General features: G+C 37.9%; 1 protein-coding gene across 1 annotated transcript in view; it reads left to right on the top strand.

Annotated features, from left to right (window-relative positions):
- The window catches only part of ELAPOR2 (endosome-lysosome associated apoptosis and autophagy regulator family member 2), a 126,074-nt gene that overhangs the window by 89,188 nt on the left and 13,413 nt on the right, over positions 1-23,473 (top strand). The window contains exons 9-18 of the mRNA XM_036429550.2: positions 640-820; positions 2,298-2,426; positions 3,663-3,753; positions 4,405-4,507; positions 9,440-9,577; positions 11,198-11,461; positions 12,163-12,336; positions 14,283-14,472; positions 15,754-15,850; positions 16,437-16,538. Of these exons, the coding sequence (XP_036285443.2) occupies positions 640-820; positions 2,298-2,426; positions 3,663-3,753; positions 4,405-4,507; positions 9,440-9,577; positions 11,198-11,461; positions 12,163-12,336; positions 14,283-14,472; positions 15,754-15,850; positions 16,437-16,538 (1,469 nt within the window). The remainder of the gene's footprint in view (positions 1-639; positions 821-2,297; positions 2,427-3,662; positions 3,754-4,404; positions 4,508-9,439; positions 9,578-11,197; positions 11,462-12,162; positions 12,337-14,282; positions 14,473-15,753; positions 15,851-16,436; positions 16,539-23,473) is intronic.

The following is a 23,473-nucleotide window of genomic DNA, read 5'->3' on the forward strand; positions in this document are numbered from 1 at the left end:
GGAGGGCCTAAAATCCTCAGGAGAAAATATGTTAGCTACAGGTCTTGGAGTGTAATATCATAGTTCTGGAAAAGATGCAGAGAGCAACTACCAATATTTATGAAATAATAGGATTAAAATGTGGAAGCTGGACATATTCTTCTTTAAAAATATATTTTTTAAATAACTATGTGGAAAAGTTGGTGGTAGGTGCTGTAGTTGAGGGATAAGAAGAGAGTAGTGCAGGTTTCAAAATGAAAAAGATAGTCTCTGCATAGAGACTTCTGGTGGTTAAGGAGTAAATAAAGTGAGTGAATAGAAGAGTAAGGGACATAATCACATTATCTGTATTTTAAAGAGGAATTTCATGATGAGGAACATGCTCTGTCTGAAGTAAAACCATCTTTAGTTTGGGGCAAAAATACTTGGAAATAATGTTCATTTGTCACTAAAGTTTCATTATTATTATTTTTTTTTTGGCTGAGGGGTCTCATTTTCTTACTAATGTTTTAGATTGTCTTTATTCGGCCCTTCTAGTCTATCCCTATTTGGGATTTTTCTAGGCTGTCAGTTTAACATTTGTGCTATTGGAAGTGTAAAGCAAATAAAAGATGTTTCATGACCTATAAGCCTTTTTATTTTTTTTTATTTTTTTTCCAGACACAGATAATGTATAAGTGGATAGAGCCCAAAATCTGCCGGGAAGATCTCACAGATGCTATTAGGTTGCCCCCTTCTGGAGAGAAGAAGGATTGTCCACCTTGCAACCCTGGATTTTATAACAATGGATCCTCCTCTTGCCATCCCTGCCCTCCTGGGACGTTTTCAGATGGAACAAAGGGTAGGATATTAGTTAGTCCCATAATCGGACCTTTAACATACTAATCGTGTTGGATTCCTGTAAGTTTGTTCTAATTGTTCTTATGAATCCATTCTTTAAAACTTTTTTTTTTTTTTTTAGAGACTGAAGTAGAGTTGAGAAATATGATAATGGTGTTATGAGACTGAAGTGGTTTATTTAACACATCGTAAGGATTGCTTTTTAATGGCATTGAGTAATCCACTCTTATGGTATGACTCTGCCTTTGGGTAGTGATAAGAAGTTCTACCATATTAAGCGATTAAGAATAAGCACTTGATTTGCAGAGTATTTGTATACAGCTATTGATGCAAGCATAAAATATAATGCCTTCTAATTCAGCTTTATATTGGAATAATAAGTCACATTTTGTGCAATAATATAAAAACTTGCTCATTTCGATCATATAGCATATTATATTCCCTAAGCAAATTGTTTCAAAGTGTATAGTTGGGAAAATTTTAGTACTTATCAAATAATGTCGAAGGTGGTTAGAGAATTTGTTTTAATTTTGGTAGACAGGGATTTACAGTGCATTTTAATTGCAGGTTTCTTGAATATAGCCATGCAGCATACTGAATATCCTGAGCCTTTGAAAAATAACATGAAAAGGATTTAAGAGTCAAATTGTCTTGTGTTTAAGTCCATATCCAGCAAGCTACCAATAGTGTTATCTCTCCAAGTTACTTAAACCTTTCAAACTTCACTTTTCTCATCTAAAAATTGTGGGTAATAATATCTAGCTCATCATTACTGAGCAGGTTATATAAAAATGGCTCCTGCAATACTTTGGTACCAGAAGTGTTTGCTCAGTGAACATTTTATCTTCCTACCCCTTCTCTTACTGATATGATAATGTAAAGTGTCTTAGGTAAATTAAAAAAAATGGTTAGAAAAGATCCTCCATTTCAATCGAGCAAAAGTTAATTTAAGTCGGGTTTATTCATAAACTTTTTCCAAACTCCTTAACTCCCAGTATTTTTTAACATAGCTAATATTTTGAACTTCAAGTAATCAATCCATAATTAAATTGCATGATATTCTGTTCCATTTAATAACCAATAGGAAGTGTGAAATGTTTACTTATTCATGAGGTAAAGGGTACGGACTCTAAAATCACATGTAAGAGAGCGTGTTTCAGAGTTACTCTTCTTGTAGGGGATAATTCAGTAGTAGCAGTTACTCCCAGAAATGAAGGGGGAAAATTACTTTAAAAGCTTTTACATTTTTCCCTTTTCATGTAAGTCAAGTATATATGTGTATAATGTATCCAGAATTATTTTTCTCTCCAGATTGTTTTTGAAAAAGTTACTACTTCTTCAGGGAATTGGTGGTTCAGGATCTCTCCTTCCCACTTCCCTCTCTGCTCATTAAAATTCAGCAGTGCTTGGAACAAAGGGAGAAGAAATTGTTCAGATGCAGTTTAACAGTCACTGTTTGCCCCACTTGTCTCCTGCAGAATGTAGACCATGTCCAGCGGGAACAGAGCCTGCCCTTGGCTTTGAATACAAATGGTGGAATGTCCTTCCTGGCAACATGAAAACCTCCTGCTTTAATGTTGGGAATTCAAAGTGTGATGGAATGAATGGTGAGTTCAGAATCAGCCTCTTGGATGTGTTCTGGCAACAGACACTTTCAGTTTCCGCTCTTTAAAAACATACTACATGTGGGTACGAGAAACTTCAACCTCATTTGGCTACTTGCCCGTCTTCAGGCCCTCACATGAAAGCAGTAACTGTGGTATTATAGTCGGATGACTTTCCTGTAAGAATATAAGCTATTTTGCTTTGGGGTCAGTGTAGAGGTAGACATTGAGGATGACCAGTTATGGTTATAAATACCAGAATAGATTACCAGGGAAGTAATGAAATCTGTGTCATTTGCCATGTTGAAGGGTAGTGTGACAGTGTTTCTGCCTGGACTAGTTTGGTCTGGCTCAGCTCTGAGCCTTTGGTGAGAGGTTGTTAAATCATCTCAGTCACTTTTTGCCTATGAAGTCTATAACCCTGATTACAAAATATTAATGAACCCCACTTACTGAAAACGTGAAAACTTGACCGAGTTCTATAGGATGGTTGCTGAATGTTCTTACATTTTAAGTTCTTAGCCTAGCACTTAGCTGTGCCTATGGTATATTGATGGTTTTTGTGCAGAGGACAGATTCCCCTCTTTCCCACCATCACCTTCTATGTATATCTGTATCACCATACTGCTGACAATTGTAGTGTGTGTGTGTGTGTCTCTCTAATATTCTTCTAATTCTTCAGTGAGGTAGAACCCAGTCTTGTCTTTCTATCCCTAGTGCATATCATGGTTCTTAGCACTCAGTGAGTGCCAATCGAGTAAATGAATAAGTGAATGAATGTAGAACAAGGGTTAAGTTAGAGAACAACAATATAGCAAACTATAAAAAATAACTCCAGACTTCAGATCTTCTTCATTAAGTGATTTGAAGTTTCTATTTCTCATTGGTTACCTGGAGACTTGGATTTTCTATCTTATTGTATTAGAATGAATGAAGACCATCTATTTTAGTTTTAAAAAGGATAGACACACCTCACTGAGAAATAGTTTTCTCATTACATAACGTTTATGCAAAAATATGCACCACTTGATTATTTCTGGGGAATCATATGGAGTGTGTTTATTGGTAGGTAGGAGTCTACCTCTACGTGTAATTTGCAACTTCAATTTAAAAATAGAGAATCCTTTGGAAGTATTTCTAATTTTGAAACACTACTGGTCTTTTTGTAACTTCATTTAAAAATTGTTAGAAATCATTCATGGAATTTTTACTAATAAAGATGATCTTTCTCATTTCTAGGTTGGGAGGTGGCTGGAGATCATATCCAGAGCGGGGCTGGAGGTTCTGATAATGATTACCTGATCTTAAACTTGCATATCCCAGGATTTAAGTAAGGAAAACTCATTCTGATTTTCTTCTGTAAGGATCCTCATGCCTGTTTTCTTATAGAAATAGATGGAGTAGGACCGCCTTTATAAAATATATTAACACTGTGATATCCTTAGCAAGTAGCAAGTAGGGTAATATGATTAAGAATATCTGTAAAATCAGTGATTGAGAAACTGTCACTATAATGTGTATTAGTTAGATGAAGCTGAAAGATTTAAGCAATATTTTATCCAAATGTTAACAAGAATCATGATTCTTGGATATTTAATGAGGATGTCTTAGTCCAGGTTATATACAGTAGTATCTTATAGTTTATATGTTTATTTTTCTCTATTAGCATGTCATACATCTTAAAATCACATTTTTCTTTAATTTTCCATGTTGAAATTTCCCAGTAGGTGTCTTGCTTGCTTTAGGATGGGTGGTAGCCTTTATGGCAGGAGATTCAAGCACAGTAACATGGTTGTGGGGACTCCATTTAGAACAAAGGGTGTGACCAAGCAGAGATTGAGTGAGGAAAGAGTTGGATTGTGGGGAGCAGTAGATTAGGGGATGAGGAGAGCATGGCTTTCAGATTAATGAAAAAAGCAATAATTTTGTTCCAGATTATATTTAGAAAACACTATAATATTGTAATTTTATTGTCAAATAGACCACCAACATCAGTGACTGGAGCCATGGGTTCTGAATTGGGAAGAATAACATTTGTCTTTGAGACCCTCTGTTCTGCTGACTGTGTTCTGTACTTCATGGTGGTAAGTGAAAGAGTGGCTTTCAAAGGCCGACTTAGAAATCTAGAAGCTTAGCATTCTCTTTCAAGTGTGAATTTATTTATACAAGTTGGAATAAGAATCCTATTTTTCTTCCCATGCTTAGTCCCTTACAAAAGCACTTAAAAACGTCTAAAGAAGTCACTAAGAATTGTGAAATGATACTCACAAAGAAAACAGTTGTTCCTCATGGAAAGGACTGAGGGGACCCTGGCAAGTGACACAAGTCAGAGAATATTAATCTGTTAAAAAATTTCTTCATAAAAATATGCTACCAGCAGAATGAAAATTTTTCCCCAATAGCAGTTCAAGCTGTCAGGAGGGAAAAACATCCTTCCTAATAAAAGAGTAATATGCAAATTAATCATCACTCCGCTCAAGCCACGTCCACCAGCCATGCCCACCAGTTAATCAGAGCAAGTATGCAAATAAACCCCAACCAAGATGGCTGCAGCCACAGAGAGCAGTTGAGAGGCTTGGGTTTCCCCAGCAATAGAGAAAGCCAAGCTTTCCACACACCCTGGCCAGCCAAGGCCTCCACTCAAGGAGACAAAGTTTCAATTATAGAAGATAAATCCCAAGAAAAATGGTAGCAGCCACGGAGCTGGAAAGAACAGGCTAGGGTTGCCCCTGCAATGGAGGAAGCCAAGCTTTCCACCTGGCCAGCCTAAGCCTCCACTCAAGGCTACAAAGTTTCAATTATAGAAGGTAAATAAATTCCAATAGAAATGGCTGCAGCCGTGGAACAAGCAGGAGGCTTTGCTCTGCTCTAGGCTACAAAGTTTCAATTGTAGAAGGTAAGTAAATTCCCGATACCAGGGCCTCTGTTTTGGTCACTAGGGAGTGTGGCTGGCCTGCTAACCACCACAGGCCCCTCTCCCAGGCCACCTCATACCCCAAGGGATCTCCCACCCTGATCTGGGACACCCTTCAGGGCAAACCAGCTGGCCCCCTCCCATGCACCAGGCCTCTATCCTATCTAATAAAAGTGTAATATGCAGATTGACCATCTCTCCAACACACAAGTTGGCTGCCCCCATATGGTCAAAGATCCTGCCCTTATGTGGACATAAGATGGCCACCATAAGATGGCCAGTTGGGAGGGACCAAGCCTGCAAGGAAGATCAGTTGGAGGTGATCAACCCTATAGAGGAGGGCAGTTAGGGAAGTTGGCAGAGTAGGGAAGTTGGGGGCAAACAGGCTGGCAGGGGAGCAGTTAGACATCAATCAGGCTGGCATGGGAGTGGTTATTGGGTGATCAGGCTGGCCGGCAAAAGCCGTTAGGGACAATCAGGAAGACAGGCAGGTGAGCAGTTGGGAGCCAGCAGTCCTGGATTGTGATGGGGATGTCTGACTGCCTGTTTAGACCCGGTCCCGGTGAGTTTAACATCCCTCAAGGGGTCCCAGATTGGAGAGGGTGCAGGCTGGGCTGAGGGACACCCTCCTACTCCGTGCACAAATTTCATGCACCAGGCCTCTAGTGTATCAATAAGTGACGGAAGAAAGCAATGTTGTTGTGGACTCTTGGAAGAAAGAAAACACTACCTTGTTAAATGTAATCAATGTATTCCGGCCACAGTGGCTCCATGGTTGAACATCGACCTATGAACAGAGGTCGGGATTCAATTCCCTGTCAGGGCACAGGGCTCAATTCCCAGTAGGGGGTGTGCAGGAGGCAGCCAATCAATGATTCTTTCTCATTATTGATATTTCTGTCTCTCCCTCTTCCTTCCTTTCCGATATTAATGAAAAAGTATTTAAAAAAATTTAATCAATGTAGACAATGGACTTTGCAATGTATATGTAATAATTTTGCCCCCTTTTTTCTAGATGTCCTATAAATCTTAACTCTTAGCTTAAAATTTATTGGATCTCTTGTGGATATTAAAAGGTTGTTGGCTGAGATTTTTGCATTATGATTAAAGACTGACTGTATAGACATGATTTGTTTTTGTTTTTCCAAAGATCCTTTAATAGCTAGTTAATAGCCCATTAACAATTTCCTCCATGACATACAAGATATATGGAGATTTAAATATTTATTCATGCTTCCTAAGAACTTAAATGAAGACAGACTATTTTGTTCTAAAAAAACAAAATGACTTCACGGTGGTAATAGGAGATCATAAATAATCTTCAACACATCCATCTATATTATGTCACAAATAACCAGTAAGTCTTCAATTCTCCCACCTCCGCCTCCTTAGTCCTTTAATGTTAATCCTTCTTCATTCTCAGAACCATTGCTGAAATGTAGATTCCTATTATCTTTTAACAGTAGCCTCCTATCCATTCTTCTTATCTCCATTCTGTCATCCATGCAGCTGTCAAAATATCCTTATAAACATAAAAACAATCATAGAGGCATCCACATCAAGCTACCTCCTTACTCTTGGTAGCTTTCTGTTGCCTGTGATAGTAGTTCTTGAAGTGTGATCCCTGAACCAGCATCATCTGAGAATTTGTTAGAAATCTAAATTTCTGAGCCCCATCCTAGTCTTAATGGACAACTCTGGTGATGGGGCCCAGCATTCTCTATTTTTAGCAAACTTTGAGGGTAGTTCTTATACACACTAAAGTTTGAGAACTAATAACCTATAATAGAACTAATAACTAATAACTTACACTTAAAATTCTTTAGCTTGGCCTTTGTAAGGCTTTTCCTACTTTATGCCTACCTTCTGTTACCAAATCTACTGTGAGTTATCACACTTTTTAAAAAATATATATATTTTTTATTGATTTTTTACAGAGAGGAAGGAGAGAGATAGAGAGTTAGAAACATCAGTGAGAGAGAAACATCAATTAGTTGCCTCCTGCACATCACCTACTAGTGATGCCTCCTGTACATCCCCTTGACCAGAATTGAACCTGGGACCCTTCAGTCCATAGGCTGATGCTCTATCCACTGAGCCAAACCGGTTAAACACCCTGAATTTGTTAGTGGAGCACCTGGTACTTTTTAATTTCTCTTTCCTTGCTACTCTAGGTTTGAATGACATTCTTCCTTATGCTCTTTTGCCTGGTGAACATCTATCCATACTTCAAAGGCAGCTCAAACTTTACCTCTTTGGGGAATATTTCTTTTATCCCTTTAAGTAAAATGAACAACTCTCTGCAGTGTGCTCCTTTTGAGAAAACCCTTTTTTGATTATGTGGATGTATTTATTATTATTTTGTCTTTCTCATTTGAACAAACACTAAGTGTAGGTATTACAATTATTTATTTTGATTTATCAAAACTGGAGTTTTAGCTCATAGCAGAATCTGTTAGCTGTTTTTCTGTGTAATTTGTTGTTATCACAGGATTTTTTGAAATATCAATGAAATAGCATATAAAAATGCTTTCAAAATTGTGTAGTGTTTTACATAAATAAAGTGATAAATAAATTCATTTATCATTAGAATAAACATCCAGAGAAATGTTTACAGAGCACTATCTGCATATTATGAACTTCTTTTAGGAAGTGACTTGATTGCTTAGTAATGTGGGAATTCTATAATGTATGAAAAGCACTTTCTGTTGCTTCTGTCTGTGGCATGAACTTAACATGCATCTCTTTATAGCAGATTTGATTTCTTTATAACATGTTTGACTCCTATGCTTATATCACAGAAAGAAAAGAGACATGTATTGAGTTCATGCCACCATATTGTTAACATCCCAGATAATTCAGAGAAGCCTATATAGAATTTTAGATAATGTATTAGGGGTTCTGCAGGGAAGGCTAATAAGAATATTCAGGATTAATCTTGGTTTTAAATTCTAATAAACTAGATGTGTATTACATTATTTGGCTTTCTTAACCATGTTAATGACAACATATTTGTTGGAATATCGCACATTTATATAGTATTCTAAATATTGAATTTAACCAAGGAAATCAGAAATAAATATTACACAATTAATACTATGGCACTTAAAGCATAAGCAGAAAGAATATATCATGCACATAAAGTAACATTCTGATTAACCTGCACTTGGGTGAGCCAGGAAGTTGCAAGTATAGAACAGGGAGAACTTACAATTTCTATGTAAGTACTGCCTATAGCAGATCCCAAGGAAAAAGATAAAAATAGAAAGCCTTGCCATTTTATGAAGTTCACTGTGAGAAGTTTGAGAAACTATGTTCCCCCTTCTAAGTACCCTGTTCCCCCAAAATAAGACAGTGTCTTATATTTAATTTTTTCTCCCAAAGTTGCGCTAGGTCTTATTTTCAGGGGATGTCTTATCTTTCCATGCGCTAGGTCTTATTTTCAGAGGATGTCTTATTTTCGGGGAAACACGGTATATATATTTCTTAAAGGTAGAGGTTCACACCCACACCCACCACCCCACATGCGTATTCGCATGTACACACACACACACACACACACACACACACACACACTCACACACAAAAAAGAAAACAACCACCCTCCTTACACATACTATGATTTGAGACCTGTTTTTTTTTAAAAAATATATTTTATTGATTTTTTACAGAGCGGAAGAAGAGAGGGATAGAGAGTTAGAAACATGGATGAGAGAGAAACATCAATCAGCTGCTCTTGCACACCCTCCACCAGAGATGTGCCAGTAACCAAGGTACACGCTCCTGACCAGAATCGAACCTGGGACCTTTCAGTCGGCAGGCCAATGCTCTATCGGACTATCCACTGAGCCAAACCGATTTCAGCTGATTTAAGACCTTTTACATGTTACATTGACAATGTGATTGATATATTGAATTATTAAGCTAGTCAGTGCTTGTGTAGATTTGAGGGAAAGTTTCGAGAATTAATTATAGGGTTACATCTCTGTAGATAAATATTTACAAACCCTGCAGGATATGCTGTAAATACAAACACATATTTTTAATGAATAGAGATGTGTATTAATACCGAGTTTATGCTTTTCTGTGTGTATATTTTAAGGATATTAATAGAAAAAGTACCAACGTGGTGGAATCTTGGGGTGGAACCAAAGAAAAACAAGCTTACACCCACATCATCTTCAAGAATGCAACGTTTACATTTACATGGGCATTCCAGAGAACTAATCAGGGGCAAGATGTAAGTTCCAAGTTTTTTTTTTTGTTTTGTTTTTTTTTTAATACGAAGATGATGCCCCAGTGATTTATAGAAAGTGATCACTCAGATCTCCTGGAGGAAAGATAGCATTTTACTGATGTGAAATCAAACATTTGGTTATGAAGTAGACTGGTATAAAAATGGTTATTTTTTTTTTTTTTGAGAGCAAGAATGTATGAAATGGAATAATACAGTGGATCTTTGAATTGTTCTACACTGTGACAATTATAGTTACTGGAAGCTTAAGAGAAAGAACATTTAATTTTGTAGTTATTTAAAACCTTACTTTTAAAGCTTTCTGAGACTCTGAAAAGACTTTTGCCTTACTTTCTTTTCACTTGAATGATCAGGCATTTGCTTAAAAGGCATTAACAGATGTTGGTTTATAATTTCATTACAGTAATGTCTTCTTTTATAGCCTGGAGAATGTATGTGGACCCAGGATTGGGTTAACACATAGAATTATTTACCCTCTTTCCCTGTTCGAGTAGACCTTCATCCTCCACTAAGTAATTCCCATTGTATGTTTCAATAGTAGCAAGATTTTTGTTCTTGTGAATCTCCAAAGATGTGAACTTCCTAACTTGAGAACAAGGTAAACCACAAGTTAAGAAGCTGCCTCAAAAGCTGAGGTGGCTGAAGGAGCATTTTCTCTTTTCTCTTGAGGCTTTCCCTGGGGAACCCATTCCCCAGGTTTACTGGCCTCCAGTTTTGTTCTTTACGAGCGTTCAGATCACCATCATGCAGGCATGAACATGCTAGGGATGCTTCCTTGCCTTCTTGCTTTGCTCCACACAAAAAGCATTTAGTCTAGAGTAGTGCTGCCCTGTACTAGCAGTGTGACGCCCACTGCTTGGATGAAAATGAGCCCTTAATTGACCCATTATATCTCAATAAGGAAAAGCATAAAGTAAGCCACAGATTCTTGCTCTCCTTTGCAAATTCTTTCAGTAGAAAACAGAGAACCTTGGTTAGGAAAAGTACGAGAGAGAGGAGAGAGGAGAGAGGAGAGAGGAGAGAGAGGGAGAGGGAAAGGGAGAGGGAGAGGGGGAGAGGGGGAGAGGGGGAGAGGGGGAGAGAGGGAGAGAGGGAGAAACAGAGACAGACAGGAAGGCCCAAAGAGGTCATATGATTGCATCAATATTGCACAATTAGTTAGGGTGAGGGCTAGAGTCTTATTCTTCCAAGGCTAGTCCACGGTTTCTGCCCGGAAACACTGTTGGCATCTATTGTAGCATTAGGTTTGGGCTTCTATCTTGAGTAAATGGGAGAATAAAGCTGCTCCTCTATTAAGCCATGCTAGTTCTGCTAGATGTAAAGTCTATAAAATACGCCCGAGTTAGTACCAAGTATGACATATCCATGGTGACTGTGACAAAACTCCTGGGACTCCATTACTGTGGACTTAACACAGTCTGGTGTTAAGGTTTTTAAAGAAAAAAATAACAAACAACCCCCTCACCCCCAATAATATTAATCCATTGTCAGTTATAAACTGTAAGGCTGGAGCACTCTGCTTATTTTGGTGATATCAACATAAAGCAGTTTGATTGTCCAAGTGAGCCCCAAAGCAGAAGTCATTAGTTTCTGCTCTCTTTTTAGAATAGACGGTTCGTCAGTGACGTGGTGAAGATTTATTCTATCACCGCCACTAACGCAGTTGATGGGGTGGCAGCCTCCTGCCGTGCCTGTGCCCTCGGTTCTGAACGGTCGGGCTCATCGTGTGTCCCCTGCCCCCCAGGCGACTACATTGAGAAAGGAACCAACCAGTGCAAGGAGTGTCCCCCTGACACCTACCTGTCCATACATCAGGTCTATGGCACTGAGGCTTGTATTCCGTGCGGGCCTGGGAGTCGAAGCACGCAGGTGAGTGAGTCCACTTTAAGAGAGAAACTCAGAAGTGCCCTGGAATGGTTGTTCAGGAGCTACAAGGTTGTTAGCAATATTTATCGATGATTTTTTTTTTTCTCTCTCACTCCCTCTCTTGTTTTCTCTCCTTTTTCGTTTATTGATCACTTAGTGGATATGTTCCATGTAAGTGCTAGTATCTGGGGACGTCCAATTTTAAGAAAAGCACTCAAATAAGAATGCTTTCCAACAATACTAAATTTCTTGCGGTTCTGTTAAGGCAGACCAAGAAAACAACCTCTGTAGGTGGGTACTAGGAACATACAGAGAGCAGCAAGTGAGTCTTATAACATTTTAAGGGCAAAGGTTGATGCTATATTATGAATGAAGGAGAAAGGAGTTTTATTGTTTATTTAAATGGAAGTAACAGGGACATTTGACTATGAAAATACCTTTCTACAGGATACTAACCTTGGAATAGCTACTTTGAAATGTTCTGAACCTTCTAATCATTGCCTAAAGAAAATCTAGTTAGCTTATAGAAACTCCCTGTATTAGTATGGTAAAATATACTATGACGAAGATAAAATCACTAAAATAGATTTTAAACTAGGATTTAAAAAAAAAACAACACGTTTTTTCAGAGTAACTAATACTTTCTTTCCTGCTATATTATTAAACTTCTTTTTTTTTTTTACATTTCTTAATCTCAATCAAAGGACCACTCCGCTTGCTATAGTGACTGCTTTTTCACCCACGAGAAAGAAAACCAGAGCTTGCACTATGACTTCAGCAACCTCAGCAGCGTGGGCTCTCTAATGAATGGCCCCAGCTTTACCTCCAAGGGGACAAAATACTTCCATTTCTTCAATATTAGTTTATGTGGGCATAAGGTGAGTTCTGGCTGCAGAGGTGAGATGGGGTTATATTTCAGCTCAGAGTGAGTTAATATTTTCTATGTTGATGGCCCAGTAAAATCTCTCTGGAAACTAACGCCCACATGTCAGAAACTGAGCTTTGATGGCTTGAGTCCTCTGCTGCCTTCTAGCATGTAGGTTGGCAGCTTTCTCCACCAGGGGCAACCTTGCCTGATTCTCAGTCCATCAAAGCATGCATCCAGTCTCTTGAACCCCTAACCTCGGAGTGATGGTTTAAGTGCTTTGAGGATCCTTTGTTTGTGTAAAAGTGGATCAAGCTTGTCATCTCTCCTGTTTTTTAGGCAGGCAGTTATAGTTTGAGAAAGTTTTACTGTTGTTTAATGTGTGTCTTTATTCACATTCTCTTAGTTTCAAGGACATTTATCTGCTCAACTACACAGTAAGTTTAAAGGAACAAATAAAGTTGATCCAAAAGAAGAAAGGTGTTAAGCAGGAGACAAATGTCGGTTGATCAGATAGTTGATCTGCTAATAAATCATGGGATTTTCTTTTCCGTGGGAAGAAGCAGACCTTAATTGGCACTGGTAATGGGGAGAGTTATAGGACTATATGTTGAATATTTTTAAGGGCATATAAGGTTGGGATTTCCTCCATGTCTCTTTCTACAGTAATTCCTGTATATCTAATGGTCTTCATTATGAGCGGCTGTGCCAAACTTTATACAAAGGAAATAAAAAGAGATTTAATGATCACATAAATTCTTAAAAAAATCTATAAATTTTACATGGCATGACATTCATCTTGTCCTAATTTGATGTACTCAGTCAGTTAGTCGCTCAATTTACTCAATAATATATATTAAGTATCTATTATGTTTACTACTGTGTCAAGCAGTGAATGAGATTAATTTCATTATATACCACTCTTCTTCTTAGTCCTGTATTACCACCATCTATGTTTCCATCTTTTCTCTTCTCCTTCTTCTTTCTCTTTCCCCCCCACTTATATTTTCACTCCTTTCTGTTTACAGTTGGCTTTCTCTTTTCTTCCTTAGTAGTGTATCTCTGCTCTTTTCCACTTTTCTTTTTGGCTTCAACAATTTAATTTGAGCTTAGTAAAAATATGTTGCACCTGTATTGAGGGAGAACATTTCATGGGTTAAGACTACCAACTGCCTTAACAAAGTGAAATCTTGATTCTTTTCTTTATGCTCATGTGTGTACACTCTACATCTAAGACCAATAAACTAGTGTTCCTATTTTCCTTTGTACTTTTCTTCATAGAAATTATAGAGCAAGCTAGAGTCCTTTGCATTGGGAGTATAGTATATTTAAATGTATTTAAAGAGTCTTCCAATTTTTATAAATGGTATCTTCCAAATGGTTATAAAAGTTAACCTTTCTGTTCCCTTAAACTTAACTGTGCAGTTGAGCAGATAAATGTCCTTGAATCTAAGAGTATGTGAATAAAGACACTTGTGACCAACTGTTTACAATTTTGATGCTGTCTTAGGATTCTGTGGCAATATGGCTTATATGTTTCTTCTTCAGCCTTCCCATTACCTTTGTGGGACACATCAGCCTACTTTTTCTTGGCATCAGCTGTTTTCTGGTCTCTTTGCATGCATTGTTATCCTATGAATTGAAGAGTTCATAGATGACTTATACTGCCTTATGTTAAATGGCTTCCATCAACCACATATGATGCTTGCAGTTGGAGGAGGAATGCAGCCTTGAGTTAGTATATTCATCATAACCCCAGTGACTCTCAATCCTGGTTGAAACATTAGAATAGACTCGAGAGCTTTTAAAAAATATTGGTGGCTCGGCCTCCCACCAGATCTAATAAATCGTAATTGCGGTGAGGCGAGAACCACTACCCTCCTAGAGTCCCTGGCTAGCTGAGATCCAGTTTAGAGAGTGACCCCCCCATAAAACTTCTTTATGACTTTATTTTCCTAGGGGGAGAAGACGGCTCTCTGTACCAACAATATAACAGACTTTACAGTAAAGGATATGGTGGCAGGCTCAGATGATTACACGAATCTGGTAGGAGCATTTGTATGCCAATCAACTATAATTCCTTCTGAAAGTAAGGGTTTCCGAGCAGCTTTATCATCACAATCCATCATTCTGGCAGACACATTTTTAGGTAAGCTTCATTTCATTCTTATATACACATATAAAACTAGGGTACTGATAACCTGTCATAGCATTGGTTTTTATCCTGGATGATTAAAGCCCACAGGTAGTTTTAAATCATCCCTTTGTGACATGGTTAAAAAGCCTCTACAAGTGAGATCTATTCATTAATATCAGAGAGTACAAGGAACTTCTGAATTTATGTATTGACTCATATGTGATATGTGTTTTCTGAGAGTTGGCCTTGTATCAGATCCTCTAGGAGTTTAAGAGACAAAAAGATTTAAAACACCAAAACTAGAAAGAAAAGAAGAATAGTAAACAGACACAATATAAACCTAAATTATAATATCTATCATCCATTTTCATCATTTTTTTTATACCAGAAGTAAGTTGGTGACAAGTAGAAAAGGTGAATGTGCTGAGTTTTATTTCCCATCTGCTTGTCTATCAATGTGTTGTCAAGAACATAGGGATTAAAAAAAAAGAAAAAAAAGAAAAAAGAACATAGGGATATTTTAAGAAGAATTCAGGTTCCTGTTAGTAATTCAGAGGGATCAAATTCATTAGACTTTTTGGAGTGGGGCTTAGGAACCTAACAAGGCATATAACAATCCCACAAATCTAACAAGCTTCTTAGATGAGTCTAATATGCAGCCAGATTTGAGAACATTGTTATGGGTTCCAGAGGAGTTGAGCTTTACTTTCAGCACCAAGGTCAGTTACTGAGCTTGTGCTTGGTGCAGAAGCTGTCAAAAGCAAAGGTCGCTGTTACTGCTTGCATTTTGGCTCTGCCATCATTTTACTCAGGGGAAAAATGCCTTAGTATTAGATTAAGCAAAGTTTGGAGTTATTTTTGGAAATTATTAGGGTACAAGAATCTTGTTTGGGTCAAATGTAATGAATGTGAAAAAAGCTGTATTAGCAAAGTTGCCCAGCTTATTTGACAAAAGTCACCAGAGACTGAGAAGTATAATAGTGGATTGTTCAAATGTTAGATTTGGAAGGGACTTAAGAGATATTGTAATTACTGCATGCATTTTACAGATTCAGGACATAAGAACCAAGGAAGTGAAGTGACTTAAGCAAAATTACAAAACTAGGGAATAGAATATTTTATTTTTCATAAACTTTGGAAAGTTTCTTATTGTCATATTAATTTAATGTAATATTTCTGCTAAAATTACAGTATAAAAGTAAAGCTATTGATATTTTTATTCAGATATACAGAGAATAAATAAACTTAATTTTCCCATCTTGCTCAGAAGTGTCTTTTTTTATTGCCTTGTAGGAGTGACAATTGAAACCACATTGCAAAATATTAATATAAAAGAAGATATGTTCCCAGTTCCACCGAGCCAAATACCAGATGTGCATTTCTTTTACAAGTAAGTGAAGATGCTGTTTCCCTTGACAGTTTTTTTTTTAATCAAGAGAATGTCACTTCAGGGTGCCAGCTTAGTAGCTTATAATTAATAGATAATTAACAATTGGTTCTTAAATAAATTACTTAGTAAAAAGTAGGAAACATGGAATAGTTTGAAAATCTCATATAATTTTGCTCATATATATATATTTTAAATTAAGCAAAATATAATATTTTAAATTCTGTAATTCTGCCTCTATTGTATAGGCAGTATTTATTTATAACTTATACAACTAGACATCAGCCTGAGTGGATATGACATTTTTCCCTTTAAAATTTCTTTTGATTATAATTTTGATTTTAATTATAGAAGCTTTACTAAACACCTTGATAATAAGCTTATCACTTTACCTGAGAAAATAGTAAACTTTTCATAGTAAAAAAAAAAAAAAAGGCTTTCTTTGTATTAAAATTATAAAGTAGTGACCTTTGATTCCTTTTCCTTTTCCATTTGTTTATATAGCATAGGAGTTTTTATATGTAGGTTATTTTTGTCCTTGTAATCTGTATCATACATATTTTGTAAAGTGATATGTGCTTTGCAATAGGTCTTCTGCAACCACAACATCTTGTGTTAATGGCCGGTCAACTGCGGTGAAAATGAGATGTAATCCTACAAAACCGGGAGCTGGAGTGATTTCAGTCCCCAGGTAACCTTATTTCTAAAGGATTATTTACATTTGTATGTATTGATATTACGAGGAAGCAACACTCTAGTATCTTAATATTTTAAAATATATTCTCTGTGGCTGTAAAGCAGAGACTAGCGGACTCGGTAGATTTGGATGCAGGTTACATTGAGTGCCTGTTAAAAGTTTTGCTGCGCCCTGCCGGCATGGCTCAGTGGTTGAGTGTCGACCCATGAACCAAGAGGTCATGGTTAGATTCCCAGTCAGGGCACATGCCCGGGTTCCTGGCTTTCTCATCATTAATGTTTCTACCTCTCTCTCACTGTCTCCCTTCCTATCTGAAATCAATAAAAAATATTTTTTAAAAAAGAGGTTTTGCTCCATCTCAGTATTTCCCAGTCTCCTCAACAATATATTCTCCTCTGTTTGCCTGATTGTCTAATAAATCTATTTAAAAATTGTTTAGGTAATATATACTTATACTGTTTCTGTCCTTGTACTTATTCATATGATTTAGCCTCAATTTCTTTGAGAGCTGGATTAGGAACTTTTCTGGGCGATCATTCTTTATCAACAATGAGCTATTGGGGTGATTTAGATTAAATAATCTAACCTCTGAGTCATAGTTTCTTTCTCTGTGAAGGGATGGGACCAGAGTGGATAATTTATATGATCCATTTCTAACTCTCGAGTTTTCCGATTAATGGTGACAAAGTCACTAAGATGAAATGTGACCTAGAGACTACATGATGCTGTTCATTTAACTGATTGGCAACAGCTGTCCACATTCTAGCTCCATTTTATACATTCACTTTGTGTGGGAACACTAGGAGAAAGGAAGCAATTTCATAGACTCAGATTTCTGTTCTTCACAATTATTCATTGTTCAATATGTATATTATTTATTCTAATATTTTTTAAATCTTTTGATGGATTATAGTTTGCAAATTTTCCTTCATCAAACTATCAAAGTTTATGTTTTTTAAAGAAAATAATGTACTTATTTTTTATTTTTGATAGTTTCATAGTAGGCCTTGAGAGATCTTAAGTTATCCTGCTTATATTGCATCAGGATTGGAAGTGAGCTGTCTAAGCATTGTTTCAATTACTTGGGCATCTTGAAAATAATTACAGTGGTAACAGTATTTGAGGCTTATTTCTGGGCATAAAGCATTCACCTCTTACCAGTTGTGTTTCTCTGGTCTTTATAGATCTATGACTTAATTTTTCTTTCCACCTTTTCTAAGTGAGAGAAGAATGTGATGAGATTATATAATAAAAGGTAATAGATATCAATCAGTGGGATAAACAGAGGGAGCTTACTGCTCAAGAGCATTGTGGGGAGGGAAACAAACTTTGCTCTGCCCTCAAGTTTCTTCAGGTTGGACTAATAATGAAACAGACTTGAGGCAGATTAGCAAGAGAAAATAACCAAATTTAATACATAGATGGAGAGATTCAGAGATAGGGAGGGGGGTTGAGATACTAGACATCCAGAGCAAGGGACAATGTAATGTACCCTGGGGTCTTCAAAAGGTCATTGCAGGATGATCAGAACAGACTTTTAGTAACTAGAAGTTTGCCCTGCCCTGTAGATAGTAAAGGGAGGGGCCAAAGTTTATCTTGAGCCTGAAGCTAAAAGTGCCCTTAGCTTAAACAGTAATCTGCATATCACAGAGGCATACTTTGGGATATCTCATTCTGGTTCCCCAAAGCATCTGGTAGTGGAAGATCCCCTGGGCTAGCATCAGTAATATGATCCAATTTTATTGATTTTTTACAGAGAGGAAGAGAGAGGGATAGAGAGTTAGAAACATCGATGAGAGAGAAACATCGATGAGAGAGAAACATCTACCAGCTGCCTCCTGCACACCCCCTACTGGGGATGTGCCCGCAACCAAGGTACATGCCCTTGACAGGAATCAAACCTGGAACCTTCCAATCCACAGGCCAATGCTCTCTATCCACCTAGCCAAACCGGTTTTTGCAAGTCAGAGATCCTTTAACTCTTCTCCAAAGCCCTACCATATGGCTTTGAGTTCAGATTGCTCACTCTCTTTAGCACCTCTAAGATCCTTTTTGGACCTAGCAACTAACCTTTCTGGTCTAGCCTCTAGGAATCTATATGGGTGACTTGTGAAGCCTCCTCCAGATCTCTGAATTGAGCAGGCAATGTTGCTAAAAGACTAGTCTATCCTTTAGAAAGTATCTCTCTTTAACTATTCTAAAATAGGCTTTGAGTTTTTAAAGTAATAATGAAAAATAATCTCATGATGTTAAGTGATTTTTGTTGTTGTTGTTGTGAGTAGAGGGAAATTTTTTGTTTTTGTGAGGAGAGAAGTTAAGCTTCTTCTTTGACCCCTACTATGTTTTCTTACTTAGGAACCTTAACTGACTTTTCAAGGGTTTCTTAAGATCCCCTGCAGCTGAACGCCTTGTGGTGTCTATTTTAAAACCATTTTCTAGACTGTCCCTAACATGTAAAGAATCTCTTAGTATTCAGCTCAGTAATATCTTTAATAATATCTACAATCTAACCTTTAGTTCTTTCTTGAGTCAGTTTCTCATCAGGGCACAAGGGGGAGCTCTGGGACCAGAGCAGCAGAAGCAGAAGCTTGTTCTGAAAAAATTAGAATTCTCTTTAGCAGCAGGGCCAATAAAGATTTGCGATTTCCTCCTAATGGTAAAGTGAGGGCATAGGTGGGGGAGTGGGTGGGGTGGATGGGGTCAATGGGGTGATAAGAACACATATGTAATATCTTAATCAATAAAGAAAAAATAAAAAAAGAGAAATGTTTACAAAGCCAGATACTTAAGCTACTTTTGAATAGGACTGAATCTACATTTCTTGAGGGTTGGGGCTTTAAATTCTCCAGGAGAGAGAGAGGAAGGTGCTACCCTGTTTCCCCCAAAATAAGACAGTGTCTTATATTATTTTTTTCTCCCAAAGTTGCTCTAGATCTTATATTCAGGGGATGTCTTGTTTTTCCATGCGCTAGGTCTTATTTTCAGAGGATGTCTTATTTTCGGGGAAACACGGTAAGCAGGCAAATGCCTTGAGAAGTTTCTCACACCGATCAAGAAGTCTCAGAAGGGAGACTGACAGATAGAAAAGGATGCTCCCTCCAGCCCCCCTCCCGCCAAAAGGTAGCATCTTTGTCCAAGAATCTTGGCAAACCAGCCAGGCAATGGCAGGGTTGGCAGTCGTAATGTTGGTTGGGGCTCTGTGTCTTGGTAACCTGGGAAAATGTCACAAGACCCCTCTCTCCCCCCAGCCCTGAGAAAATGAGATGGTCTTAACAGATAGTGGATGAGGCAAGAGAAAAGGGAAAATGTGTGCTCTCTGCGTAGCTCATGGAGAATTTAGAGAGCAGCAAATTATCGGGACCGCCTGCTAATCTGCAGTTGAATCACCAGCCTGTCTGTTTGGTTTGGCAAATGCAGTTGGTTTCTAATTCCACAAAGTGTCTGGAGGGTGCGAGACATTTTAGATAAAGACTTAGCAGCGTGATGTGTGTGCTAGGCGAAATCTGAGAGCTGGAGTGGACGTTTGAGATTATCTACTGCAGCCTGTAGCTTGGCCAGAGAATAAATTGCTAACACAATAGGCCACTAATATCCCCAAATAGATGTCCCTCCAGCCTCTGTCTGAAAGGCTTTCCAAACCTCTAAGCATGATTGCAGGTGGTTAGAGGAATTGAAGGCTCTCCTTTCATTAGGAATAATTCGACCGACGCATTGTGTCCAAAGTGCTTTAGAAAACGAGAGATGTCTTTTAGTGGAAAGGTTATAAAAGAGCCTTATTAGAAAACAGACAGAGGGAACCAGTTTTAGTTGGATAATCGAAATGTCATAGCACATTGCAGATCCTTAAGTCAGACCCATTGGCTATTCACAGTGGGAAACGGGGAACACACACATTGTATAGCTATCAAGTGGCACAGTCAGGACGGACTGATTTCCTGACCGTGTTAGTTGCTCTTTCCATGCCATCTTTTTATTCCCCTCCCTCTAATTCCTTATAGGTAAAGATTTGCAATGAAGGACCCTAAGCAGAGGCAGCTATCACACTTATCCAGGGATAACTCAACTGATCTGCATGTTGTAGACGCCTTCCTTTAATGAGTCAACTTTCCTCAAACACAGTCTTCTTTATTAATGTTGTGAGTTAGAGGAAAAATCAGCCTCTTCACTCTTTCATCACTTACCACCATATTTAACTGCTTGGGTAGTTTATATATATCAGTCTAAAGTTATTTTGCCAAAACCTCCTTCAGATTCCAGATTTATCTTCATTGTAGGTGTAGCCTCTGAGCATACTGTCTCTCTGAAAAGGGGCGTTTCTCAGTCCTGCCCTGCCCTGATGGTGCCCAGGGACCAGTGTGCCAGGGCTCATCCCACAGGCTCTGATTCAGAGTCTGTCCAAGTTACTGGATGCTAGTCTAGTGTTTTCCTTTGGTCTTTGGGGAAGGGCTGTTAAAGCCCAAAGTCTTTCCATTTTAAGTTGTTAAGAGCAAGAGAATAATGATTGGTTTAGTGAGTTCCTTTTTTTCTTTTTCCTCTGCACTATATATGGACAAGTTATAGATAATCTAAATCTGTATAAGTTAAGTAAAAAAAAGGTAATAGAATTGAAAAGATTAAAACCAAGTATGGTCTTATAACATTAGAAAGTAAGGACACAGTCCTCATCCATAGGTGTAAGATTTTTGTCCAATTTCTTCCCGCACTCCTCACGCCCCCTCTCCCCCTCCAGAGGACAGTGGTGGTGGGAATCAGGTAGAGGGGAGCAATGGGGGGGAAAAAGAGGAACATCTGTAATAGTCTGAACAATAAAGATTTATTTAAAAAAAAGTAAGGACACATATAAAAGCATTATGTGCATAAGCATAAACAACTAAAACCCATTCTGTTAAAGAAATGTAAATGCTCTAATACAGAATTATTAAAATGATACAGTTCAGGCATTAATGAGTAATCCTAAGAGATGTATATTAAAATATCACAGAACAGTCATAACACTGTAGGATCGATTTTAAAATAAGGTTGTAAAGTTTTGACAGGTATTTATTTCACTGTAGAAGATAAAGCCTATAGATAAAAAGGACTAGGGAATGTCAGTTAATGTAGTTGGTCCAGGTCTTGATCAGATGCTGACTTATGGTTATCACCCCAGGGTAAATCTTTAGAAAAGAAGACTGGTAGAATTTTCTATCACTGAATGTAAGAGCTGTGGGTCAAACTATCTTACATTCAAACCCAGTCAAAAGTGATTTATGCTCTTCAGCCTTAGGGCAAGTGAAATTGGAACACGATGCAATAGCATTGTCTGGACCCTGCCAACGTGGGTTTCTGCCAATGACAAGGCAAGACTAGGGCATCACCCATCCCAGAGGTTGTCAGTTTTCTGACCCCAAGACTGGAATCTTAAGAAACCTACCAAAGCCCCACCTGAAAGAAGTTTAGCAACATTAGTCCCCTCACATCAAACAAGAAATGTTCTAGGCACACAAGACTGTGGCCATTCCCCCAGTTCCTGGGACTAATCCAAAAAGAATCAGAAATATAGTGACAAGGTAGATGCATTTGTTTTAACTTTGGATTTTGAATGAAGCTTAGGCAAAACAATTTTACACTGCTTCATCAACTACCCAAACAATTAATGGGAGGTTGAGTGTTAGGTCATCATAGTTCCAAAGAAAACAAGGTTTGTCTCCACAAATTCATAATATGAACCAAGCAGATTCTTCTGTGAGTACAATGATTCATGTGAAAGAGGACACTAATAACTCACAGCTCAGTACAGTTATGTCCCAGGAAATAGATTCCATTTTAAAATCTAAGATATAACTTCCCAAAAAGAGATTTATCTGAATTCCTACACGTTGCCAGTGCCATCCTGGTTGGTAAGGCAATCCGCAAATCAAAATAAACTGGAAAATTTCTTCCTCACTTATCAATAAAACAAAATCAAGATTCACCTGGTTGTCCTTTGAATATAAGATGGTCTCTGTACCTGGAATTCACACCACACCTGTTCATCCTGTAGAACTCTAGTCTTGTATGCCCCAGCTATCCACACCCTAGTCCTGTCTCTCAACATTTACTCACTGGTTTCTATGGTGATTGCATGGACCAAAAGTGATAAAAGAAGCAAAATTAGTGATACCTCTAGAAAGGTGGGGGTAGGAGGTGAAGATAGTGGTAACTCAGGTCTTCAAATGGAAAAGTATTTCACATATTGAGCAATAAAGTGTTTATCTTAGTATTCACTTTTTGTTTTTCTCTCAGTAGGAAAAAATATTTTTTCTCTTGCATCTTTTGAGAGAGAGAGAGAGAGAGAGAGAGAGAGAGAGAGAGAGAGAGAGAGAGAGAGAAAGGTGAGAAAGAAACATCAGTTGGTTGCTTTTCATGCTCATAAGTGGCCCAACTGGGGATCAAACTGGGGATGCAACCAAGGTATGTGCTCTGACCCAGAATTGAACCAGCAACCCTTCAGTGCATGGGACAGTGCCCAACAAACTGAGAAATTCTGACTGGGGGGGGGGGGGGGGGGGGGGCGGTGGCTCTTCCTCCTCCTCCTCCTCTTCCTTATATTCTGTATAAGAACCATCAAAATTGTTACTGCTTCATACATCCTTGTTTCACAGGAAAGGCTTGATTCAAACTGTGAAACATATTTATAACAAAGGACCAAATTTGAATATTCCACATTTTAAATGATTCATTGGGTTAAAAGAAGTAAAGAATTGATTCTAAATTAAACTGCTTTTAACCTAAGAATTTCTTTGGAAATGTGAAATCTACCAAGGAAATGGCACTGAATCATTGCAGTATTTTGACACCGAATGGCAGCTTACAAAGTACATCAATGTCTTGATTTTTTTTTTTTCTGTTCCTGTAGTTCTCTAGTTCTTTAGAAAGTGATGTGCATTGTTAATAGTGCTTTATGTTTT

Source organism: Pipistrellus kuhlii, unplaced genomic scaffold (genome assembly GCF_014108245.1).
Source record: "Pipistrellus kuhlii isolate mPipKuh1 unplaced genomic scaffold, mPipKuh1.p scaffold_m20_p_10, whole genome shotgun sequence".
NCBI classification, from domain to species: Eukaryota; Metazoa; Chordata; class Mammalia; order Chiroptera; family Vespertilionidae; genus Pipistrellus; species Pipistrellus kuhlii.